The 27,500-nt window shown below is 37.9% G+C and overlaps 1 protein-coding gene across 4 annotated transcripts in view; it reads right to left on the bottom strand.

Annotated features, from left to right (window-relative positions):
- The window catches only part of LOC137983701 (fibroblast growth factor receptor 3-like), a 96,784-nt gene that overhangs the window by 55,294 nt on the left and 13,990 nt on the right, over nt 1–27,500 (bottom strand). For 3 of the 4 annotated variants that reach the window (XM_068830865.1, XM_068830866.1, XM_068830867.1), the window contains 7 exons: nt 18,447–18,536; nt 17,617–17,856; nt 15,349–15,588; nt 11,788–12,030; nt 10,659–10,925; nt 1,506–1,730; nt 653–700 (listed from right to left, as the gene is read on the bottom strand). In XM_068830865.1, coding sequence (XP_068686966.1) covers nt 653–700; nt 1,506–1,730; nt 10,659–10,925; nt 11,788–12,030; nt 15,349–15,588; nt 17,617–17,856; nt 18,447–18,536 — 1,353 coding nt within the window. The remainder of the gene's footprint in view (nt 1–652; nt 701–1,505; nt 1,731–10,658; nt 10,926–11,787; nt 12,031–15,348; nt 15,589–17,616; nt 17,857–18,446; nt 18,537–27,500) is intronic. The other variant, XM_068830868.1, reaches the window with a different exon arrangement.

Raw genomic sequence — 27,500 nt, 5'->3', positions numbered from 1 at the left:
TGACCGTGAAATCCAAAACTTACACTCAAAGTAAACCGCCTTTGGATAAAAATCGAGGCTCAAAATTTGCCAGTCAAGTGTTAAGCAAACACACCAATGTCCTTCAAAATTTGAAGAAAGGAAGAATTGTTTTTTGTCTATTTTTTTATCACAGCGGCACTTTTGGAAAATATGCTTCTTAATCGAAAGTGACTATTACAAGAAATGGACTCTTACTAGTACTTTACTTACTGAGGTGTTAAGCTCATTGTATGGCTTTTTAGGCCAGAATAAACAGGAAACGTAATTGAGAGTCAATGTATAAAAGGAACCTCACACGTAGAGTATATCCTCTTTGTATTGTTATTTCCTTATTAACTCTTTCTTGTTACGCGTGCGCAGATATTTTGATGAATACAAAGTGTGCTATCTGGAGGTCCGAATGAAGATGAGTTTGGGTATGTATGTCCAGCACTTTAAAAAAAATCTTGGCCACTTTATAGGTCATGTGTTGTACATAAATCTGAGGGTACAAAGTTAGAAGCCTTAGACATTCACTCTCAAGGTTTCATTTCCCTAAGCTTGCAAATGATAAACAAACAGGATTCTAGTACTACATCTCAAACAAAAGGATGGCTGACTTTATGTAGTAAATGTTAATTTAACCACTTACTTGGTTGTGATGTAGAGGTGGGCGTAGCCGAGGTAGGTTCCTCTGGCACTAAATAAAGAACACCAGGAGCTATGAGCAGATAATGACGTCAACACTTGTAACAAATTTCAGTGATTTGTCATAGTGAAGAACCTCTTCAACAATTGTAACTCGTTTTTCCTAGTAAACGAACTGTTTTATGACGCTGACAGAGAGTGGTGATAATGGTGATAATGGTGAGGGTCTTGGACACCATTTTGTACCATTGACCGTTCATAGAGAGAGACTTTTCGATGATAAACATTAACCCATTTTTCCCTATTTTCTCCTATTTTTCGGCCTGCTTTCTATTTTCTCCTCTTTTTCCAAGAAATTTCTATTTTTTCTTTTGTGTAGGTTCTTACTTAATGCAGGGTAACATTTTGAAATATTTGAGATAAAATTCTCCAACAAATTGGTAAATTCTTAAGAACAAAGGTGCCATGTGGAATTAAAGTGCCCCTGTGATAAAAAAAAACTTAATCAGATTTTGAAAGTGTTTTCTTAACACCTGACTAGCAGAATTTTGAGCTGTTGAGAATGTTATATTGGGTATGTGTTTTTGAGTGATTGTTATATTTGTTATTTTTGCGATTGCGTGCATTTCTGGACATGTCTGTGGGTTACGACATTCCGCGGTCCGTGGTTCCACGTTTTAGTAACACCCAAAATGAATGCAAAAGAACACATATTAATGGCATTTTTGTCTATGATGGAACGTTGGTCTACTCATGGAGGCCGAACTCCTCATATGAGCATCATTGATATCTACAGTGTACGCACTTTAAAAGTAATTTCCATTAAGGATAGTGACATAATGGGCTGATAATCTTACCAAAAGTAAGGCACTGTGTGATGGTGACTGGTGTTCCAAGCGAGTTGCTTGCAGAGCAAGTGTAACATCCAGTTTCCCTTGCCTCCAACTGTTTTGTATTTACGCTATTGCCCTTGTACCATATTATGTTAGGTTCAGGGTTTCCGTCAACCGGACATGAGAACAGTTTTGAACCTCCTTCGGGCAACGAAAAATTCTCTCCCCTACCTGTAGCTTCGGCAGCATCTATAAAAGCAAAGAAGAACGAGATCAAATTTAAGAAAAAAAAAGGTACACAGTAGTTTATTTTAGCGTAATGAAAGAATGCAAATTAATTGGCTGAAAGACTGGCGTAACGGGCCTGTACATTCTGCTGGCATGTCCTAGCTATTATATTATTATTATTATTATTATTATTATTATTATTATTATTATTATTATGAGCAGGATAAAAACGACTGGTTGCCCAGCTGTAACCGTAGCCAGTTACTGCGAGAATAAACCATACATGCTAATCAAAAAACTTAAGAAATTACTAAAACTTCTGCTAGCTCATAAAAAGTCCCAAATATTGTATTCCTAAAAAAACTTGCTAGGATATTATTGTTGTTGTTGTTGTCGTCGTCGTCGTCGTCGTCGTCATCATCATCATCATCATCATCATCATTATAGCTTTTGGGATAGGCAAGGCTCTGCCTTTTTCGACGGTCGTACAAAGATTTCACCATTCAGCAGATTTATCGCAAACATGAATACGAGAAGAAGAGGTTGTACGCGAACAGGGTTTTGGAGGTTGAGCAAGGGACTTTCACACCTTTAGTCTTCACGACTACCGGAGGCATGGCGGGCGAATGCAAAAGTTTCCATAGTAGATTTGCGGAACTAATATCTATTAAGAAAGGAGAGGAGTACAGCACAACAATTTCATGGATACGTTCAAAAGTGTCCTTCGCTCTACTAAGGTCCGCCTTACTTTGCCTAGGAGGTTTACGAACCACTAGGCGTGTCCCTTTGAACATTGAGCAAGGAGGCTTTGAGATTGAAAAAGAACAAGCAGGATTTAGAGAGTAGAGTAAAGAACATTTTTAGATATTTTTTGTTAATACATATTGTTTTCATAATATAATATTTCTTATAAGATTATTAGTTATTAGTTTTTTAGGTAAGCAGTTTTTATCATTTCGTAAAATGAGAGTATAAAGGAAAAAAGGTATGATGGGATAAATTTTAACGCATTTGTAAATATTTGTATTATATTAGATATATTTGAAATTTTAATAAAATTATATTATTATCAAAAATTATTATTATTATTATTATTATTATTATTATTATTATTATTATTATTATTATTATTATCATCATTGTTATTATGGGAGACTTTATTGAAATATCCTCAAATGATTTTACACCCTTTGTGGGCCTGTGGACCTGGGCAATGGTGCTCATGTAACTATCCTATAAAACCTTATGACTATGGTCAATCTAATAAATACGATGTAATATTGTAAAACTTACAGATGAATATATAGTTAACAAAATAGAATTAGTAAAATTCATAGATGCTTATGAAGGAAAAAAAATTGCAAATAAGATTCTATGTACATCTTTGCCATCCATAAACGGCTTTAACCGAATTCAGTTTATGAGAGAAACCTTTTTCCTATTTCACAGTTTTGGGAGATAATCCACTTTTGTGAGTGATCAATAGTTGTCTTTGCTAAGTTGTTATCTAATATGCAGGTCAGTTCTTCTTCAAGATCGTTGTAGCAAACTTCGAGAAAATCAAAGACTACTGTAATGAGCTTTACTTTATGACCTGGGTATAAGTTCTTAATACCTAGTTTTAAATCTATATATTTATCTTTCTTGTGTTTAGTTTTCATTGTGATTGTTCCTGGGTTGCATATCGTTCCGTCTATGATGATCCATTTTTATTTTTACCCAATACCCTGATATCCGGTCTAGTTGCGCCATTCATTGGACATTTTTCCAGTTTCCAGGGTATGTCCCAAAAGATCTCTGCTTTGTTGTTCTCTTGGCTTGGTTGGGGATAGGATTGCTTGTACCACGGGTTAGAATACACAGATTCTTCAAATCTGTACCTTTCCAATAAAGCACGGTAAACGGGGCGTAGCATAGTCGTGTCGTGCTTTATACAGTGACTGTGCTATGTGAGAACAACCACAGAGAAGGTGTGATACTGTCGTCTGATCTTTAAAACAAAGTCGGCAGGCCAAGTCGTCTACTTGTTCGCGTAACGTTTGTGATCTATAGGTCTTTGTGTTAAGGAGTTGCTGTCCAGTGCTTGTATCTACTGACAGGACTATATCCGGAATGTTCTTCCACTGTCTAAAGATGTCGTATGAGTGGGCTGATACTTCTGGATACTACTAGTGTTGAGTCACAAACTTTCCGATCCATGCCCTTTTCATGCCTTTATTTTTGTGTTTCTTCATACTTGCTTTATGAATGATCTGTTTCATTTTCCTGGGTTCTTTAACGTTCACTATTGTTACGTCGTCAGTGCCTTCCAAGACTCCTGCGCCATCTTCAAAGTGGCAATTGAGTTCTAGTTCTTCTGCATACCTTTTGGCATAAGTATGAATCGACAAGATTATTGTGTCTATCATAAGAAGATGAAGGAGTTTCTTTTTTTCTTTTTCTTCTTGGAATGATTTGACTAGTTTAATGTGCGGATCCTCACTCTTATTTTATGTAATGGACTAATTTAAGCTTGGCATTCTTGTACAGTGACTCTATTTCAATCAATTCTTTTCCTCCATCTTCTGATGATAGACACAATAATCTTGTCGATTCATACTTATGCTTTCCACTGCACTCATTGATTACATGTCTTGTTAATCTATCGAGTTCTTTAAGGTTGTTAATACACCAGTCGGTTGAACACATGCAGTTTGTAAGATAGTCACTGCGCAGATGTTTGTTGCGCGGACCTTGCGTGGGACTGACAATGGGGAAGTCCAAACTGCCTATAGTGGGTTCTTGTACTCCTTGGCAGCTTCTTCTATGAGTGTTTCTATGAGTGTTTTGATATTCTCCTAGGAATTTATAGTGGTCATCATTGCTCACAGCTGGGATGGTACAGTTGTTACTTACAGGCATTGCGCTGCTGTTGTTATTACTAATAAGTTTGCCTCTTTTCATGTGTATGGCAGCGCACTTGTTTATCCCCCATTCCATTGTAATGTCTGTGAACATTTTATTTAGTTTCCTTGTAACGGTCACAACTATGTGTTCAGAACGATGGTAAGTTTTTTAAGTCATCAACGAAATGCACATGTGTGATCTTTTGGATCTGGGCATGGGACAATTTATATCCCTCTGAACCCCTCAGTTACCATGCAATAGGATTACGTGTTAATGTAAATAGTCGCACACAAATAAAATCCACTGACAGCCATGACAGCTGTTGGTGTTGATTTCATATAACAAGGTCTTTTGTTGTTACTCTCTTGGAAGTTGTATTTCTGTAGTAGGAGGTGGTAGATTGGCCGCAGCATTCTATCGTGTTTAGCTTGCCGAGATTCATCCCAAGGGAGCGAGTCATAACAAGTAATCAATTGTCCCCTGGAGACACTCTCCTCAACGCCCTTCCTTAAAATTCTGGGCGTTCCTAATAGCGTAGTTTTCTGCAACAGTCCAATTCTTATACCCGAATCCTCAATTTTTCAATCCATTAAAGAAGTTTCTTAGTAACACTTCCAAGAGCCCCTACAACAACCGGTACTACATCCACGTTACACGGCACATTCTTCTAATCTCCTACTTCATCAAATCCTGGTATTTTTCGATTTTTTTTTTTCAAATTCTTTTTCCTGAACCTTACGACCTCCGGAGATAGCCCACAATTAAGCATTTTATCTCCTTCTCGCTCACTACGATGATGTCAGGTCTTTTTGCTTTAACAACCGTTATCACATTGGATGTTCATATCCCAAGTAGCTGTACGTTACATTTCTCCACAACACCTTTTGGTACATGTTCATATCACTTTTCCCTCCTCTCAAACTGGTGTAACTCACACAACTTCCAATGTATAATCTCGCACATTATCATGTCGTCTTATATATTCCTTCTGGGCCAACTTTTTGCACTCACTTACTAGATGACATACCCTCTCTCCCTTTTCAACGCCTGTTCTACACAGCGGTGACGCAGCAGTCCCATCAATGTGATGTTTCACGTAATTAGTCCTTAAAGCCTCTTCGTGTGTTGCACAGATAGGGGCTTCCGTTTGAATCATCATCGTTGCCGACAAATACTGTCTTCAACACATACTCATCTTATTACTTTCACCAGTCCACTATATCAATATTTTAAGCTGAAAACAAGCATAAATTTCAGTAACAGAAGTGGGCTATTTATATGTGAAACCATAGAAGTTAGCTAGGGACTATGTATTCAGAGCAATTCCAGATGCTGGTCAGAGTATCTCTATACATTGCATCTTATTATAGCCATTTGGCGTCCCTGTTTTTCTTGCTTTCATTATATTATGAAAACATATTGCTTAATTAATGGCATTTGGTCGTCCGTGTGAAAGGAGTCCTGAGAAGGACTGTTAATTGCAGTAACCGACGTTTTAACAACCTGAGCGGAAGTTATCTTCCGAGTCAAGTGACGGTTGGAAATTCAAACGAATGTAGCGATGGTCTAGACTGTGATGCGATTGGTAGGTGGAAAAGTAGGGTGATTGGTTGTGAGGTTGGTGAGTGGTGATTGGTGCATTACGTTCCGGCTTGTAAGTTTTCCGTTAAGTAATGGTTTGTAAGGCGCCTGTAGAAGTTGGCAAGTGCTTAAAGTCGTTTGTTCTAAGTTTGTACACCAGCTTTAAAGTGTAAGTCGTTCGTACAGCCGGTTAAGCACTTAGCAGAGTCCCAGTCGATAATGTGTTTTAGAATAGTGTTCAGCAATATTATCATTGAGATCACCATTCTTCGTCGCTTTTTTGTATTCTGTTAAGTCGTGTGTTTAGGTTCCTGCTGGTTTCACCAATGGAACTGGCCTTGCAATCCCAGCATGTGATCTTGTATACTGCTACCTGTCTGTCCCTGGGCTCGTCTTCGTCTTCGAAATATCCGTTACTATGCGTCGTAAAGTCGCTATAGGTGTGTGGGCTAAGCGTATGCTTGCAAAGTTGTTGTATGCATGCAATAGTTTCAGAAGTACTTCTTACGTACGGTATTAGTGACTTTAAGGTCCTACTACGGCTACGAGAGGTCCAGATCACTTCCAGTGACGTGAGCACACGTGTAGCAGTACGGCTTTCCACCCGTAACATTCTTTTCTTCTACGGCAAAGTACCTCGCTTGGCGTGCTTCTCACTATGTGAGTATAAACGTTCATTTCCTTGCCATTTTAATGCTCATTTCTCTTTTTTTTTTCAGAAGGTAAGTTTATAGATACACTGTTTAACCATAGTATTAAGCTCTTCAATATTTACGGCTTTGTCTTTTAGTGAAAACTTAAAGGATTCATTTGGAGCAATCATGCCGGCTTGCCGCGGACTAGAGAGCCTTATACAAAAAATAAGCGAGAAATTATAAGTTTCTAAGCTTCTGTTTATCCGATTGTCAAGACGTAATCAAATCACAAGTTGTTACTTTATTGTGCTCACCTGCTTTGCAAACTCTTAACAAATTTGTTTTGTTTCTCTCCTTTTATAGCAATTAAAATGTAAACACCTTATTTTGGCTTGAGGTTGAAATAATTTAACGGCCCCTCCTAGAGTTAATGCTGAGTCCTATGATGTTCCTTTGTTCTATGAAACTGAAAAAAGCGAAATTGTGCAAAGCGTTCGTCTTCGTTCAGCTAACTCAGGTCAAAAACAGGAAAAGAATCGTACGGCAAATCCAAGTTTGGTGGGCTGTACGTGTCGTAAAAAAGACCAAATCAATCGTCTGTTATTAATTTCATCTCGTATGAAAGCAAAAGTAAGTCCCTAGTATCCGTAAACTGGGAAGGAATTTCAATGTTAACGTATAAAAGAAGATGAAGAATACGATATATTTTACGCCCCGAAGTTTGTTCATTTCCGTACTGGAAAGAAATCTTAACCATTTGAGTTTGGCGCGAAATACGCCGAAGTCACCTTAGTCCGACTCGGTCAAATCGCCATAGCGAGTCTTAAAGGTGGTAACGGTTGAAATGGTAGGACTACCTGGTGCCTGCAGTTTGAGCCCAGTTTGAGTCGTTTGTTACACTTCCGGAACAGCCCTTTTTCTTCAGTTGCCACGAAACTTCCTCGTCACGCATTCATTAGGGAGCTTAAGATCTACGACGGCGACGTCGACGAAAATGTCACGTCAATATAGAACTTTGCTCTAGTAAAAGTCTTTCGCGATTATTCCATCTCGTTCGTGTCGCACAATGTGTGCGAAGTATCCTAAAAATAAATTGGTACGAGCGGTTTCCGACTGAAAATAGAGAATGAAAGATTCTAGATGCTAACGTTGTCGTCAAAACCTAAAATTTAGCGATTTCACGTGGTTGTCACGCAGAGAACCGCAAAAATATGAGCTAAAATCCGTGCCGCACGTGCAGCAAGATTATTTATGCTCTTTTAACCAATTATATCATTGTTTTTTGGCGTTTTCGACGACGTCGTCGTCGTAGATCTTAAGCTCCCTATTGCCATCTTCAGTGCGGACGGAGATGATAAATTCATTTTGGTCGATGTGTTCAGTATTCATTCAGCTCAACCGCTGGAATAACTTCCACTTTCTTCTCTTCGGCCTTCGTTTTCAAAAGTCTTTCAAGCAATCTTACATCTCGTTCACTTTTTTTGAGCGCCATTTTTGTTTTCTTGTTCTAAAATAAATTCCTCAACTGAGCAAACAGAAGCAAACCTTCCTTCTCTCGTCTCACTTTGTCTTCACCTCTCCCAATCCATTATTCAAGAGTAAGAATCTGGTATCACGTTTGTCCCCACCAGCGTCAGAAAAGTGTCCATTTTGAAATCACGTTTTGCGGGAAAATAAAGAATATACCAAATCAGCTAACTCTTCTGGCTTGTGTTTATTTGCTTGGAAAGACCGGTCATATCCTAAACGCTGGTGGAATTTCCCAATTGGTCAAAGTTTGGCTGTGTTTTATGGGGAACTTTGACCACCTGGACTATTTTAGGAGACTCACTGTGAGCAATCAAGAGTTCATTTGCATGCTGCCCAAAAAACTCCCAGCAAAGTAGAGTAACATTGCATGCATTCATTTCAAGTATTCTTGGTTCTGCAAATTACAGAACGGTTTACACAGATTGGATTGTGAGATAATAAACAATTATTGGATGAGGTTGAGCATGATATCATGAGACATCAAAACCGAGGTCTGTGTTATCTGCCGAAGCCGAAGGCTAAAACGAAAACCGAAATCAATAATTGTTTTATTATACATTTTTCACATAATTTATCCCCAGAAACAGAAGCGAAGCGTTCAGCCATTTTGTTTCTGAGGAGAACACTCCAAGGGGCTTAGTAACAACGCAGACGTTGAACTTGACATGATAAATGTAATATCTGCAGCAGATATTACATTTATCATGTCAAGTTCACAAGCTATTGTGAATTGACTGAATGCTCTCGACCAATCAGATTTTTCATAGTGAGTCTGATGTATAATAATAACAATTAGTATATACTCAGTCAGTGATCTTGTTGTTTCAAGCAATCTGATTGGTTCGCTGTCTCGGAGTAATTGAGCATTATTCACTCCCTACGGAGTGAATAATGCGTGATCCAAACAAAACAAGATGGCCGGCGTAACCTCGTCAGCATTTCTGAATTGGAAATGTTGAGAATACAAGCTGATGCTGTGCTACAGAATAAAAAGAGGGCCACAAAATTTGGTTTTTAAAGGTAAGAGGAGAGTTCATACTTTTGCCAACCAGCGTTTTTCCAGAGAATTAATGCTCAAAATTAAACAATCTTCACGCCAAAAATATGTTTCACTGGGAGTAATTCTATTTTTTCGGGCTTGTCGCCTAGCGAATTTGTCACTGAAATCGAGGAATTAAAATGTTTAAGAAAGTTCCACTTGGCTGCAAGGAAACAAGACGGGTCATTTTGCAACAAACCAACGCCTACCTCAATTAGAGCCGCCATTTCGTGTGGATCCTTTACCAACTACACTTTCAATTTCCATTTCAAATGAACCTCTAAAACTTTGAACGAACGGTGAAAATGTTTTAACAAGCAGACTTTCGATATAGATTGCTGATTTAAACCGTTACGGTGTTAAATGACCATTTTGCTGTTTGTGACGAGGATTTTAACGAACGTTATTTAGATTTGCCATGTTTAAAGCTTCTGTAAACACTTTCGCGCATGCTTTGTGCTGCTTGCACGTTTTCCACGCATGAATTGAGATGTCAATTAAAGCGACGTTGGATGGTTTTCTTCTGCAAATGTTGTTGAGATCACTTCATGAGCATATACTAAAGCAATTATTCTTTTTAATCTCGATGAATAGTACTTATGGAGTCCTGTTGAAAAATGCCAGCAACGTGTAACAGTCAAAGGAACCTCAGGTGGCTGTCAGTCCATTCGTCTACAACCTCGTTAAAAGCCAATCTCTTTAAGAAAGCGTACCTTTAAACATTGCTTTACCTTATTTTATCTGTAATGTGAGAATACTTAATTTGTTAATGATACGTAATTAGTAATTTCTAGGGTATTCACTGTGAACAGATTTCTGTATGATGATTTGTAAAGCGCTATGAACAGTTAGTGTAATAACGCTATAAAAATAAACTCATTGTTATTATTCTTATTATCATCATTATGATGATGATGATCATGATAATGGCAGGGCTAGTTGTAACACACACAAACACCCTATTTAAAAAATAGGGCACTTCATGGTGTCTGTGAAGAGTAGTCCTGCTATACCTTTATTTTAAAGGCATTCTTACTGCATGCAACAGAACTACGAAAAACATGTATCCTTGACGTGTAACACCTCACGTGGTGAATAATCTCTAGAGACACAGATAACAATATCCTTGTGGGATTTTACATCATTGTTGCCAGGATGGCGGTGTAAAAAAGGTGTTGAGACATCTACTGTTTTTGTCACCTACATTGCGGAAGTCGCATAGCACGCAAGTCAAGAAATGTCGAATTTTAGATGAATAGTCGATGTATATATACTTACAGTACACTGTGACAGTGATCAACTTTGAAGGTCCGTCACCAAAGGAATCGAATGGGATGCATCTGTACGCCACCTGCTTTGTTCTGGTACTAACAAATGTAAGATAACTGCCACTGTTCTGTTCCTCCAAACTTTCCTGCTCCCTGTACAATCGATAGCTTGCAGCTGGGTTTGCATCAGCATTGCATAAGAGAGTAAAGTTTTCATTCAAGTTAACTGTGTTGTTGGGCAGATTTGTTGAGAAGACTGTGTTGATTGGATGATAGGCTATAAAATCATACAAAATAAAACGCATTCTAAAACCTTTAACTCAGATGCTAAGCTCAAAATGGTACATTGTGGCGGGAAAACTCGTGGAACCAAACCCCTTTACCGTCCGCGGACACAGTAGCACAACAGAGCTTGTCCAATTACAATTACATGGCAGCTGAGCAACTTTACTTATTCTTTTTCTCTAAGAGCTAAACATGTAGTTTAGCAGTTCAATCGCATGGTCGTGGGTTAGAGTTCCGTTCAAGCCTGGATTTCTTTGGCTTCCTTTGCAAATGCTTAAGTTGCTACGTAAGTGTAATGACCTTTTGAACTTTCATTTCATTCTAATGTATTCCACAATTTAAATATTACAAAATTACGAAATATACATTCTAAGAAATCAGTAATAGATTTGAGAGCCCTTTTATGATGTCGTCAAGAAGCGTGTGGTGGGGGTTTCCCTGATTTATTTGTTAGAATTTACAAACACATCTTGCCTTATGCATCCAGCTGCATCTTTGGGAATGAGCGCTTGTCATGACCATAATTGGCACCTGGTAATCAAGCCTACACCAATAATTGGAACCATGCATGAAACAGACAATAGCTGTATAAAAATGATTCAAGAACATAGAGTCTGCATGTTGATGAAGGCACAATGAGCTTCAATGAATGTGATGCTGGGGACAAGACTGTAAACCAGATACTTACGAATAGAGAAGGATGTGATTGCTATCCTTGCTTATTCTCTACTGGTTGACTACTTTGCAACCTGTGATGCGCAGGTTGAATTTAAAGTTTTAAAAGAGGAAAGAGTGGCGGTAGGCAGTCTGATTTTAAAGCTCAATTTTAAAAATAGGAAGCAGTTGAGACTTACATTGAACAGTAATGAAGACGTCAGAAATGGCTGCATTTCCAACTCCATTGTCAGCAGTGCATCTGTACCCCCCTTCATCCTGTTTCCCTGTGATGCTCAAAGGCATGTTGACAATACTGTTATCAAACAGCCTTGTCCAGGTGATGTTTGGTTCTGGATTACCATCAGGTGTACAATTGAGTCGCACAACGTTTCCGTCATCAACCGTTTTATTCCAGGAAATGGATGTTATGGTTGATGGGTCTGTCAAAATAGGTCAAAGAAAACAACAACTTTTAAGGTTTCAGCTCTTGGGAAATTACCACGACATATCAACATCTTCTTTCTTTCTTTCTTTCTTTATTATTATTATTATCATTATTATTATTATTATTATTATTATTATTATTACTATTATCATTTGGTCGTCTGCCCAGTTTCATCTACCCAAGAACATCTACAATTTTACCAGTCGCTACATCAACAACTCCCTTCCTACACGTAGGAATATGACAAGATGGGGATTATCACAAAGTCCTGATTGCTCCTTAGTTGCCTTAACCCTGAGTTACTCCTCCATATTGTCACTGGTTGTCAACATTACCTTGATCGCCTCACCTGGAGACACGACTCAATTCTCAACTTCGTTGCCAACTCACTTCAACCTGTAAGTAATGATCGCTCTTCACTCTATGCTGATGTCAATGGCTTTCCGAGTCCTTCAATTATAACTGGTGAAAATTATCGTCCAGATCTTCTTTTCCTAATACAGTCCAAGTGCCTATATATTCTAGAACTAACGGTTGGTTTCGAATCTAACCTTAAAAACAATGCAGTACGCAAAAAAGAAAAATACATGAACGTGGTCAAAGACATGAGAAGTAACTACAGTTGTGTTAAATTTGTAAACCTTTCCATGAGCTCCCTTGGTGTTCTCTCCAACGAATGCTCTACGTTCTTCGAAATGATGAATCACATTGGCATTGTCAAAACGCAACAACACTATATAATCAAAAAAATGATAAGTCTAGCCATTAGAGCGACATATTTTATCTTCTGTCGTAGAAATAAGACTTGGGATAGCCCAGACTCAATAAAACTGTAATTTGTTTTCTTTTTTTTGATTCATTTGTAAATACAGTATACAAGAATATCACTCAATTTCAAGTAGCCAATTGTTAATTGCCTATACGTAGAGAGATTTACTCGAAGACAAATAAAGTTTCCATTATTATTATTATTTTCTAAGTTTCTCTTGTAAACTTCCTTTTATTCTCCTAACAGTTTCGTCCGCTTACACAGCTAATTTCAATGAGTTGAACAAAATATCTAGAGGTGACTACGCTTGTACGTTTTTCCTCAGTGTAAATCATGTCCTTTTAGGGGTGTGACGAGGGAAAACAACCACAACTCACAGGATAAGCCAAGTACCTGTGCTATTTGTAAAATGTGTAATCGTTAGTCCCAAATACTGGAAGAACGCACATGTGGTTTTCAGCAGAATACTTTTCTTTTCGGAGAAAGACAGCTACAAAATGCGTTTTGACTTTTTCAAGATTTTTAATTCTTTAACTTTGTTTTCAAATTGCCTTTACTTTAAACCTTTTATAAGCATTGATCTTACAAGCTCGTCCCCTAAATTAAGGACGTTCGCGCGAAAATTTTCTAACATTGATTTTTTTCTGCAAATTTTACCATTGAAAGAAGATGAGTTAGTGATGTCACCGATTTCGGTTTGGAGAGAAATCTGAAAAAATCCGACTTCTTTATCGAATAAGGCCACAGGATCTGTAAGCCCAAAAATATTGCAATTACATCTTTTAAGTGAAATGTTCTCTACCAAACATTGTTTAAGTGGACCCACAAGTGAATTTAGTTAACTGTTGAGGTTCCTTAAAAAACGAGTTTGCATTTAGCGACCATAGTTTCATGCACCTTGCAGCCGAAAGATGGCAGGATTCCATGTCCCGAGGACAGAAATCTTCAAACTTTTTTAACTTCCCACATTGATTTTTTGTTCATTTTTGGACAATGTGGAGATAATTGTAAAAATCTGTTTCTGAAAAGAAACGAAGGGGTCACCGAACATCCGAGATCGTTAAATCCAAGCAAAGCTATAGCAATGGCCATCTGCCCTATCATTGTTCATTTTAGTACTTAGCGCGCGCTCGGTGCATGACGTGGCATGTGAATTTGCGTGCGCTGTAAAATGCAATTTTCCTCCTAGCTTAGAAACCTCGACTCAGCTCATTTCATTTCAATAATTCGTCGACGTTAAGTTCCTTTTTTTTTTAACTGGACTTGACTTATTTTCATATAACACACAATAACCCCTTAGAGGCAAGCGGACATCCTCGAATTATCTAGAAGGTCATTGATGATTATTACAAGAGCCCGCAAAGGATACTAAATTGTCAACTGTAATAAAGGAACTGCAGTAATTGTTCAATCTATTAAATACGCTTTTTCCATTCATTCTGCGAATCAACGAAAACTGAACGTGGGATCCGTAAGCAACAATTCCCGTTCTCATTTTCCACAAATTTGCTCGTAGGAATGCAATGGTTCCTAAAAGAGATTCTAATATCTCATGTCCCACATCATGTTGTAGCACACACAAGCTTACCCTTTGATGGAACAGGTGAACATCCAAGAGAAGAAACGGGAGATCACAACAGTTTACATGACAAATTTAAAACGAAGACTGAAAATTAGTTTTTCAGAACTTTTACAGAAACAACATGAAAGTTGTACAGAATGAAAACTGTCATGTGAAGAACATTTTCCTTTGTTTGGTGTTATTTTTCGGCATTCAGAATATAACGGTTTTCCATTCTTCTCTCCGTTTCCAGGTTCCGATTCGGTATCACGGTTCCGGATCCTAAGTTCTGTTTTTAGGATTCCGTTTTCTATACGCCCGCTACCCAGCTGCACAACTCAGCTGTTTGTCGTGAAAATGAACCATTTTCCGCGATCACCGCCAAGGATAGCAATTCTGAAAAACGTGGTTGTTGGTCATCGTGGTGACGAACGAATACTGTAATAAAAATCGTTTCTCTCACGATGGAGTCACTTAAGTTGTAGACAGCAACGTTTTGACTGCTTAAAATAAAAAGGCGTTTCTAAACCAGCAGACCACACACCGTTAAAAACAAGAAAAATCATAGGTGCTTCTGGACAATCTAAGTTCATTACACCAGAAGTAAGATCAGACATGCAGAAAAGAAATGCTCTTACTCAAACTCTACAGAACAAGAACACAGACGAAAAGTGAAGTGATCCTCGCACTTTAACTGAACGATTTGAGCCATTGTCTTCTTATAGTCACCTAAAAAATTCAGGTGGCTCCAACGTGATTCCAACCCAGGACCTCTGCGCTACCTGTGCAATGCAAATGCTTTTTGCAGTTGATACAGCACTATTTCCTCTGAGTGGCAGCACCCTTCACAGCAGTGTTCCTTAAAGGTCCCCTTAGCTAAAATTCAGTACTTGGATTTAATATCGCTGACAAGAATTTTGAGAGCTTGAACTTCTGGAATGCAAATTAACGTGAAGCATTATATAATGTCTTGTCATACTCACACTGCACATCAATGAAGACATCTCTACTAACAGGACTTCCAACTCCATTATCAGCGGTGCATCTGTAGCCTCCTGCATCCTGTCTACTGATGCTACTGAAATTCCCAGACACAACATTGTTATTAAAAAGTCTTATCCAAGTTGTTCTTGGTGGTGGTTTGCCATCAGCTGTGCAAAATAAACAGAGATCCGCTCCCTCGGTTACTGTTTGGTTTTTTGAAACGTGCAACGTTGGCGAAACTAGAAAACAAAAAGTGTCAGTGTCACCTACATATCTCTTATTTATTGCATAATTAACAAATTTTATCAACTTATAAACTCTTTTGACCGGAAATTCATGTTTTGATGTGTCCCACATCTTCGTCAGTTACAACATGATTTGAAAAAAAAACTGCCATCAATAACTGTTATTCCATGAATAAATTGAAAACAACATATATAGGAACAAAACTTCAAGTAAGTGTCCAGTTGACATAGGTATCAGTGAAAGGGTGTGGAGGGGAGTATAAGTAGGAACTATGAAATTAAGTAGAATCCAGGAAATAACATCCAATATTAAAAATACACTGTTGAGGTTCCTTAAAAAACGAGTTTGCATTTAGCGACCATAGTTTCATGCACCTTGCAGCCGAAAGATGGCAGGATTCCATGTCCCGAGGACAGAAATCTTCAAACTTTTTTAACTTCCCACATTGATTTTTTGTTCATTTTTGGACAATGTGGAGATAATTGTAAAAATCTGTTTCTGAAAAGAAACGAAGGGGTCACCGAACATCCGAGATCGTTAAATCCAAGCAAAGCTATAGCAATGGCCATCTGCCCTATCATTGTTCATTTTAGTACTTAGCGCGCGCTCGGTGCATGACGTGGCATGTGAATTTGCGTGCGCTGTAAAATGCAATTTTCCTCCTAGCTTAGAAACCTCGACTCAGCTCATTTCATTTCAATAATTCGTCGACGTTAAGTTCCTTTTTTTTTTAACTGGACTTGACTTATTTTCATATAACACACAATAACCCCTTAGAGGCAAGCGGACATCCTCGAATTATCTAGAAGGTCATTGATGATTATTACAAGAGCCCGCAAAGGATACTAAATTGTTAACTGTAATAAAGGAACTGCAGTAATTGTTCAATCTATTAAATACGCTTTTTCCATTCATTCTGCGAATCAACGAAAACTGAACGTGGGATCCGTAAGCAACAATTCCCGTTCTCATTTTCCACAAATTTGCTCGTAGGAATGCAATGGTTCCTAAAAGAGATTCTAATATCTCATGTCCCACATCATGTTGTAGCACACACAAGCTTACCCTTTGATGGAACAGGTGAACATCCAAGAGAAGAAACGGGAGATCACAACAGTTTACATGACAAATTTAAAACGAAAACTGAAAATTAGTTTTTCAGAACTTTTACAGAAACAACATGAAAGTTGTACAGAATGAAAACTGTCATGTGAAGAACATTTTCCTTTGTTTGGTGTTATTTTTCGGCATTCAGAATATAACGGTTTTCCATTCTTCTCTCCGTTTCCAGGTTCCGATTCGGTATCACGGTTCCGGATCCTAAGTTCTGTTTTTAGGATTCCGTTTTCTATACGCCCGCTACCCAGCTGCACAACTCAGCTGTTTGTCGTGAAAATGAACCATTTTCCGCGATCACCGCCAAGGATAGCAATTCTGAAAAACGTGGTTGTTGGTCATCGTGGTGACGAACGAATACTGTAATAAAAATCGTTTCTCTCACGATGGAGTCACTTAAGTTGTAGACAGCAACGTTTTGACTGCTTAAAATAAAAAGGCGTTTCTAAACCAGCAGACCACACACCGTTAAAAACAAGAAAAATCATAGGTGCTTCTGGACAATCTAAGTTCATTACACCAGAAGTAAGATCAGACATGCAGAAAAGAAATGCTCTTACTCAAACTCTACAGAACAAGAACACAGACGAAAAGTGAAGTGATCCTCGCACTTTAACTGAACGATTTGAGCCATTGTCTTCTTATAGTCACCTAAAAAATTCAGGTGGCTCCAACGTGATTCCAACCCAGGACCTCTGCGCTACCTGTGCAATGCAAATGCTTTTTGCAGTTGATACAGCACTATTTCCTCTGAGTGGCAGCACCCTTCACAGCAGTGTTCCTTAAAGGTCCCCTTAGCTAAAATTCAGTACTTGGATTTAATATCGCTGACAAGAATTTTGAGAGCTTGAACTTCTGGAATGCAAATTAACGTGAAGCATTATATAATGTCTTGTCATACTCACACTGCACATCAATGAAGACATCTCTACTAACAGGACTTCCAACTCCATTATCAGCGGTGCATCTGTAGCCTCCTGCATCCTGTCTACTGATGCTATTGAAATTCCCAGACACAACATTGGTATTAAAAAGTCTTATCCAAGTTGTTCTTGGTGGTGGTTTGCCATCAGCTGTGCAGAATAAACTGAGATCCGATCCCTCGGTTACTGTTTGGTTTTTTGAAACGTTCAACGTTGGCGAAACTAGAAAACAAAAAGTGTCAGTGTCACCTACATATCTCTTATTTATTGCATAATTATCAAATTTTATCAACTTATAAAACTCTTTTAACCGGAAATTAATGTTTTGATATGTCCCACATCTTCGTAAGTTACAAAATGATTTGAAAAAAAAACTGCCATCAATAACTGTTATTTCATGAATAAATTGAAAACAACATAAATAGGAACAAAACTTCAAGTAAGTGTCCAGTTGACATAGGTATCAGTGAAAGGGTGTGGAGGGGAGTATAAGTAGGAACTATGAAATTAAGTAGAATCCAGGAAATATCACCCAATATTAAAAATACACAAAATTCTTGTAGCCGACTGTGGACAAACTGTTACTAAAAATGCTAGCGCGATGTAGCTAAAATAGAACCAGGCAAAGAAACTCTTTATGGCTGACATCGATTATGCAAAACATATACTAACACAACTGCATAATAAACGTTTTGGTTCATCGCAAAAGACCGGGAATTTGTGTACAAATTCCTGCACCGTCCTCATTTACACATTCATATTGGTTTTGTTCTCTCCGTATTGACTTTGCCTTCGGTAAATTAATGATCTACCTGTCATACGCAGTGCCATGTTTCCTCGTCGAATACAAGATGTTAAGACGTGCAACGCATTTAGGTAAACTGTACATGAATGAGAGGAACCTAATAGCAAAAAAGTATCAATATGTATATTTTTTGTCTATCATGATCATGTGCGAAGAGAATATCTATAATCGTGACACCGTTGTAATAAAAACAATAGTATTTACATATTATTGTTCTTTACCGCGATGAACAACCAAAACATTTTTCACAAATAATCGTAACAATTCTTTTTTCCAGGTCAATTTCCATCCTTAGCAAGCTGGAAATATTCAGTCTTGTAAAAAAATCCCGCGAAGAGAATGAAAGTCAATCCCAGCTGCAACCGTCAATCTCTAACAACTAAAACAGTGCTAATTGCTAGCTTTTATGCAAACTTGCACGGGTTTTCAAGCATTTAAATTCTAGGCCCAGATACTCTTTTCATTTTTGATTTTTGCAAGAAAGTCAACCATGAATGAAAAGTTATGCTGAAACCAACTATAGGTCACCGCTGAAAAACTGCACTAAAACGTGAAATCAAACCCCATTTATGGAAGGTTTAAACACTAGAATCATCCAAGTGTATTAACTTTTAAAATTGGAAACCGCAATTTTCTTCTCTCAGTTGAGCAGATTCATTATGAGCATTATGAGGTCATAAAAGAAGGAAGAGAGATAGGAGTTCCATCAAAGCACTGTGATGATGGTGATTTGGAGTGAGGTCCTCATAAGATTCTGCATTTGGGTGACAAATCCGAACATCAAAAATGCAGATCTTTGCCTTCCCCCGAAGCCGCGGGAGTGGATGTCAAAGCGAACATCATGATCGGGGGCTTTCCTGGCCCCTCTGTTGAATACTTCTCCCGTGATCTCTTATAGGACAAGTTCTACTTCCACATAATGACAGCTCAGCTTCAACATCTCCGAGCTCGTTTTGACGCTGAACGATAAAACCACCACGTCTGCTAACCATAGCGTGATCAACATTAAGCGCATCTCCACACACACAAGTTGATGAAGTGTCCAGGATTTCTAAGATTGATACTGTCTCCGAATACTGTCTGTTTTTTTGCGTTCGACGAAGAAGAACGCGTCCTGATTTTGTTCAGATTGGGTGATTATCTGTGGTCTTTGCAAAGTGAATCGAGATTTTTCTCTGTATGGGACACCAAAACAGCCGCCCCGAGGATTGTTTTGTTGTTTGAAGGGACAACCTCGCGTGGATCGTGTATTGGTCTCGATCTGATGTCATTTAGTAATAGTCTTTCAGACAATAGACCTTATTCAGGATGGCCGCCATGTTGGATTTGCTATTATCATGCAAATTAGCTACACACTTCTGAGGGGGCAAACAACACAAGTTCAAGAGGTTATAACGAAAATTTTAGCCACACAGATGATTTGTTTCACGTACATTGAATGTTTATCACCTAAGCAGTAAAATAGAATTACTACACAAGTTACTTCGATGATTTTTTAGTGAAAAATGAGCAGATAACGAAGTAGAAAGTCAAACTGTCAAAAGCAATCAAAAGATATAAAATTATTATAAAAGGTACTTAATTCTAAATACTAAAACGCACTTTTAGCAATGCTATTTTAATATTTCGACGAGCCGATTTTCCACAATTTACCTTTTTTCCAATGTTTGCCCCCCACACCCCACACACATGGCTAATTTGCATGACAATTTGAAAACCAACATGGCGGCTATCGTGAATAAAAAGCCTATTTCAACAATTTTGTGACGTCATCAACTTTTAACTTTTAGCCACATTATGTCACAAGCCTCGCATATTAATACTCTCAATGGACGACATAAATGCATCGTCTTCATAGCATTTCGGCTCGTTTAGTGATGTTCTCACCACGAACGCACCTTATAATCTATGGTTAATGTCTCCTAAAGTGAAGAATGGTCAGGCGTCCCTTAAATATGAGCACAGTCAAAGCTTTTGTAAGCGACCACCCAGGGAATTCGAAAAAGTGGTCGCAACGAAAGCAGGTCGCTTATGACCTAAATTCTATCATATGTCAGAAGATATAACCCAGCAGTGTCAAATCTTCAAGCAATACTGACACGCAACTGCAGTTTTATTGAAAACCAGCCATTGCTGGCAAACATATTTAAGAAAACTCCTTTAATACCATGCAAGGCGGGTAAATCACTCAAGCAAATGCTCGTTAAAGCAAAACTGTGAACTGAAGGTAAAGGTAAAGTTAATGCAGAAGGAGAGTTAATGCAGAGAACGAGATCATCAAGTTCAATCAGAATATTTAATTTGCTGAATAAATGGAAGCCTTAGGAAAGGGTAGACCTGCCAAGAAATTAAGTGTCCTTGTGAAGTTAGATCCAATCCTAGTGTAAGGCCTTCTCCATTTTCCCGAGAGGATTCTCACCTTGCTCGCCTTATCGTATATCATTTCCACGAGAAAAGTGGTCATTCTGGTAGAGAATATGTCTTAGCCAACCATGACAATGTTGTAAATATATCCGAGCTAAATCGTAAATTCCCTATGCTTGACTTCTCTGAAACTAAAATTACACATGATAAGGAACCTTTACTCAATCTCAACATACCTGGATATGATCTTATTCTCAACCCAGTCATTCCAATGCAGGAGGCGTTGCCTTTTATATCAAGAACAATCTTAAATATATTATTAGATCACAATTTACAAAATCTACGTATAACTTTGAAACATTATGGATTGAACTTGATTTGGTAACCAGTATAATCTTATTTGTGGAGTGATCTACAGACATCCTAGTAGCAATTTGTATATTTATGGATGATTTTAATATTGATCTCTTAATTTGAAAATTGATAATCACACTGATTCAGAATCCTTTATTAATTCCTTGGGTTCATGCTTTCTTTAGCCTCAGATTTTTCAAGCAAACCGAATCACTGACCACTCTGCTAAATTGATTGATAATTTTCAATTAATAGAACATTTTATTATGTGTGGGAATTTGATATATGACTTAACAGATCACTTGGCAAATTTTATCATTTTAAATACATTTTCAGATTTACCATCAGATACAAATCTGTACAAGAGAGATTATTCTAAGTTCAGTGAGACTTCATTAGTTGATGACATTAGCTCAGTTGATTGGCAATTACTTCTTCAAAGTGAGACAGATCCATTTATTCCCCTCGTGCATTGGCCTCGGGCTGCGCCCTCGCTTCCGGCCGATAACTCTTACTTACCAAATATTTAAGCTAGCGACGCAGAGACCTAGGACTGCCGTATTGTTCAAGCGTGAACCCAACGAGTATAAATCTTGTTTTCAAACGAATTTAAAATGTTCATCATAAAGCAACGTTCAATTGTTTGTCACGCTCTTCCGTCAACCGCGGAAACTACTATAAAATCTTTGAAAATTCGGCTTGAGTTATGCACTTGTCATTGGCTTCCCCAAGGTGGAGGGAGGGGGGGGGGGGGGGGGGGGGGGGTTGCTGATGTGGGGACTTTGCTGATTGTGCATTTCAAAGTTCTTGTATTTCCGTGGGGGATTTTTTTCTTGCAAAGTCCCCATGCACCTTAACACAACTCAAAGGGACTATTGATAGATACAGCTCTAAAACTGTTGTCCTCTGAAAACAGAACAATTGAGAAAGACGATCCAAGTTGATTAAAGCAGTATTAAAGCGATACCGCTTCTATTGTATCACTAACAAAAGACGACCTGTTGACCTTTAACAGTGACCTCTACAAACAATAATATATACACAGGGGAATTTTAAAGTTGCTTATGCCTACAATAGTGAGAACAGCTTGGGGCTTGTCGAGCTTCATCTCCAATGTGTGAAAGGAACTGAAATCTTCTACACAGAAGAAAGAGTGAGCAAGAGTGAATTTTATGAAACATCACCTTAGGTTGCGTGACTATGATAAAGAACCAATTAATGGTCCAATCGCGAAACAATGCTAGAATGATGCTAAAGAAATGCGGAAGTCAGGTTTAAAGGTTATTGATCTCACAAAAGATTCAGGCAGAAGCCCAATTGAGAAGTCCCTTCACATCATTTATGTTAGACACGACATTGATAAGTCAGTCGAAACCACTTTGAGTAAAATAGCTATTGAGAAAAAAGAGAAAGCATGCATCATATTTTATGCGCATATTAGATACTTTTAACAGACGGTACGTTAATGTGTCGAGGATAGTACACTGGAAGCTTTGTGTCACGAACAAATTGAAATTGACAGAAAAGTGGTATGAACATTTTTGCGAGAATAGTACGGAGAAGGATGACCGTAGGTTAGCTTAGGATGTGAACATCTAATGTAATCATGCACTAGATTGAGACAAAGATACCCGATAATTTCGCTTTGTGGATATAACTGACAAATATTGCATCAGCATATTGAAGAAGGAATACCTAGAGATCTCCCTAAATATCGATCTCAAAAGTAGGTAGGTAGAACACCTCCGTAAAGATCTTGATTTTAATGAAAAGCAGCGGGAAAATGGAAATGTATTAGGGGCTCCAAAGGGAATTTCGCAGGCTTTGGAACCTGCGAGAAAAATTCAGTTAGTGCCCATCTTTTTAGTGCACAAGGGAGTTCAAATCTTTTCCTTGCCAATTAAAACTGAGAACCAAGCAAGAAAATGCGCCTTTCATGTAGGTCCATCTGATGTAGAACTTGCCTCCATAACCTGGCTGTAGTCCATTTACCCCGATGATAGAATTTCTGCAAGGACGAAATTGGACTTCGCTTAGCATAATGAGTACACAGAGCTGGAATAATAATCCGTTTGTGTTCGCATTGAAATTGAGATGTTTGAGATATATTGTCATGAAACAAAAAACACTCAGTTTCATGTAATGGCGTCGTTCACAATCACCCAACTGAGTTTTTTCAGTTTGTAGTGTATCTTTTGAAAGTGGTATTACACTTTTGGTTTTAATTGGGGCTAAGGCTGAACGTCCTTATTTATTTATTTATTTATTTATTTGTTAATTGTTTTCGCAATTTAAGCATGATGACGTTCTTAACATGTCCTGAAAATTGTGTGGTATGCTGAGTTTGAGTACAACTGACTGACTGGTTTTATTGATTGTATCATGCAGAAAGAAAACCATTTTATTAATGTTAACAAACGTCCCTAAGATTTGAGATAATTGTCTTTTCCTTCACCTCTGAATCACTTTTAGTGCACAGAGTCAGCGGTTGTACGGTTTGTAATTACTTACAGTAACATGGTACTTAGGAATCTCGAAAGGGTTTGCAGCGTTTCCACTAAATCACTAGGCTCATTATGTTCTCACTTGTAAGTGCTCGCTTGTTAATTCGCATTTACTCGCGAGCTCCGGCCTTTCCTTTGAAGAAAAACTCGTCAATTGACGGCCATTGCCGTTAGGTAGCCCAACGAATAAATCTGTACTTCTGTTTGAAGATTGAGATATTTCGAAGCAACGGCAGGACATTGGCAGCATAAGTATTTGTTTCACGGCATTTCCCGTACTATTTAGGACATCGTTAGTGATAAAATTGTCCTTCATTTTGCTCTAAGAAAACTATCGATATCATTTAAGTGAACTGAGTTAAATTGATCAAAAGGATAACTTCTGTTATTACGATTTTTTTGTAGATATCATTAGTATTGAATATAGTTGTGTTCTCCTTATGTCTCAGCTACTTCATCCAGTGCGATAAAAAAATGTTCACGCCAAAAGGGAATCACGTGAAAATATTTAGTCTTCTTCTTATCAAGGATAACATAGAATGAGACCAAGTCTTTAAATGTGTAGTGCCGGTTTTTTTTTTGGCTGCGAAGAAAGTTTTCCTATCGCCGTCGACCTTGCTCAATTTCGAATAAGATGTGTTATTGTTAAAAAGTCGTACCCGTGAGTTGACACACAAGTCATTAGGGACTGTGCAATGTTATTTGGAGGGGGGTTCCGAAGTGAGCAAAGTAGGCCTTTTAAGTGAAGCTAAGCTCCCTTTTACTTGATGCATCTTTCCACGCTGGTTGCAGCGGCTTCTGTCAATGTAATTGCTTAATTAACCACGACTCTCATGTAAAACACTTTACTTAATTTATTGTAGTAGCCAGTGTAACTGATAAGAATACCGTGAATAAATGAAGTTATTTGATTTGATGTAAAATAGCTTACTAAATGTTAAATTAACATATATGAGGGTCATGAAGGGGTAAAATGGGAGCTGGAATTGACCTGAATTAAAATATTTGATGCGGTCTAATTGCGTTCCTGGCCACCACCATGTTATAGGGAGGACCTTCCTGATGCTAACAGGCTTGTTTTGTAACCTCAAAGCTCCCTACCTACAATATCCCTAGCTCTAATGCGGCTTCACTAGCAAGAATTAACTTCCCTAAACTCCGACCTAGCGACCCTTGTGGGTCTAGTGATGATAGCGAAGACTCTGAGGAAGACACTGGTAATGATACTTATGCTGATGAATTTAGTAATGATGATGATGATCATGACTGTGACTCTGAAGGAGACTTACAGAAACGGTAGACTGTATCATTCAGAATGCTATTTTATGTGCCACGTGATAGCATGCCTTTTCCGGCGGATACTTGGGTAAGCAATCCCATGCAGCTACAAATTATACCTCGCACTGTCTTTATCGCCTCTGTTTTCCAGTAATCTCATGTTTCGATGCTCTAAAATTATATTTTCCCTATCAGGGACTGGGATTTCTAAGAAAACTTGCCACAGGGACCCTCTTCCCACCCCATTCCTTCATCACCCTCTTATTTACTTGAACGATATCTTTGGCAGAGACGATCATTACTTCAAAGCTCTGCTCGATGCACGTTTACTTCACAAACTGACAAATCCTGTTTGCGTGATCTACTTGCATGCAAATACTTTATTGGGAAAGCCGAGGACGTGGTTCACAGTTTTGCTATTTGGCCTCAAATGGTCGTTTTAAAAATGTTTGTTCTGCTTGTTTGTGATCTATGTCAAACTACATTTAAGTTGTGACGTGCGTGTTCGTTCTTGAAAAGTTTTAAGGAAGCCTTTAATAAATTTTTATTAGTACAGGTTCTAATGTACCATGTGCTGTTCTTGATATCCTTAGAAGGGATTCAGTAACAAAGAAGTTGAGTTCGAATAACTTATGTACCATAACATATAACCCCCTTCTATGTTTCAAAAATTGAAAGTGGTCTTAGTGAGATTTGATTGTGTAAGTTTTTCGATCGTGTGAAAACCGAGGTGGAAGTTGCTGTTTTGTTCGCCGTGAGATTTGACTGTGGAAGTTTTTCGCTTTTGTGCTTTCACAACTCTTACTCTACAAGGTATTTACTGTCAACATCATCTAATCGGCGAGTTTTTGCCTTCAACCCACCGTTTGTTTACACAAGCATCAAACAGAAGACACGGGATTTATCGAACCTTTCTCTTTACCGTCGTTTCCCCTTCACCTGCACATTTGTGCTTGAAAGACTTTCATTTAGAACTTTTGGCAACCAGATCGGACCGGCTAAGGCAAGATTATTGCTTTAACCCTTTATAGGAGATTTCACTCTTTATAAACAAACTGAACAAGAAATCATTGAGATTTTTCTCAGTTTTAGCTCTGGAACCGTTGCGAGATATGACCATGTTTCTATGGACTTTGTTAAGGATTGCGCTCATTTTATCTGCCGCCCTTTAACTCATATTATTAATCTGTCTATGACCTCTGAATTGTTCCTGATCAATTGAAAATTGCACGTGTTATACTCATAATTAAATATCGTGATGAGTCATCTTTTTCTAATTATGGACCTGTTTCTGTCCTTCCCGCGTTTTCAAAAATCCTAGAAAGAGTAATTTATAATTGTTTATTGGACCATTTAAATAAGCATAAAATACTCTCGGACAATCAGTTTGGCTTTCGTAAATCACTCAACTGAATATGCTTTGAACTCTTTTGTACGCCGGATAAGATATCTGCCGTTATTGATGACTATAAGATCACTGTAGGCATTTTTATCGATTTATCCAAAGCTCTTGAAACAGTTGATCACAACATTTTATTGGATAAGTTATTCCATTATGGTATCAGGGAAGTAGCTCGCAACTGGTTTGCGAATTACTTACGTAATAGGCATTAGTTTGTTTAATTCAATGACACCTCCTCTTCTCTCCATCTTAAACTGAATGTGGTGTTCTTCAAGGCTCGATATTAGGGCCTTTACTTTTTCGGATTTATATAAATGATTTATGTGACGTCTCAATTGTTTTGGATTTGTTCTTTTTGCTGACGATACAAACATATTTTTTTCTCACAATAATGTCGATTTTCTTGAAAGGACCCTGAATGAGGTGCTTTTGAAACTAACAGCTTGGTGCGAAGCCAATAAGTTATCAATAAATTGTTAAAAGTCCACATTTATTGTTTTTAAGCCCAGGCAGAAAAGGAAAAATCTTGATCTTAAACTAAAAATACTGTAAGATTTTTCAATTCTTTAAGCCAAAGTATACAATGTGCTGCCACTATCTCTCTTTTTAAATCTACTTTGAAAGTATTTTCTCCTTAGCTGATTCTCCACATATAGACATTATTTATTTATTTATTTTTAATTAATTTATTTTTGCTGCTTTTTGCGTGTTTAGTGTATCTTGTCCTGTTTGCTTTTTTTTTATCTTAGTTTATAATTAAATCTGATTTCGCCGCTCTTGTATTTCATTTAGAGTCGTAAGTTAGGAAGGGAGCTCATAGTAATAAGTCCCCTATGGTTTCCTTTAAGCTTCCTCGCCAAGAAAAAAAATTATCTTAGTAGTAGTTGCAGCAGCAGCAGCAGTAGCAGCAGTAGTAGCTGTATAGTAGAAGCAGCAATAGTAGTAGTAGTAGTAGTAGTAGTAGTAGTAGTAGTAGTAGTAGTAGTACTAGTAGTAGTAGTAGCAGCAGCAGCAGCAGCAGCAGCAGCAGCAGTAGTAGTAGTAGTAGTAGTAGTAGTAGTAGCAGTAGTAGTAGTAGTAGTAGTAGTAGTAGTAGTAGTAGTAGTAGCAGCAGTAGTAGTAGCAGTAGTAGCAGCAAGCATGTTATCTCCCATCTCAA

This window comes from Montipora foliosa, chromosome 13 (assembly GCF_036669935.1).
Source record: "Montipora foliosa isolate CH-2021 chromosome 13, ASM3666993v2, whole genome shotgun sequence".
NCBI classification, from domain to species: Eukaryota; Metazoa; Cnidaria; class Anthozoa; order Scleractinia; family Acroporidae; genus Montipora; species Montipora foliosa.
This window is presented reverse-complemented; position numbering and strand designations above follow the sequence as displayed.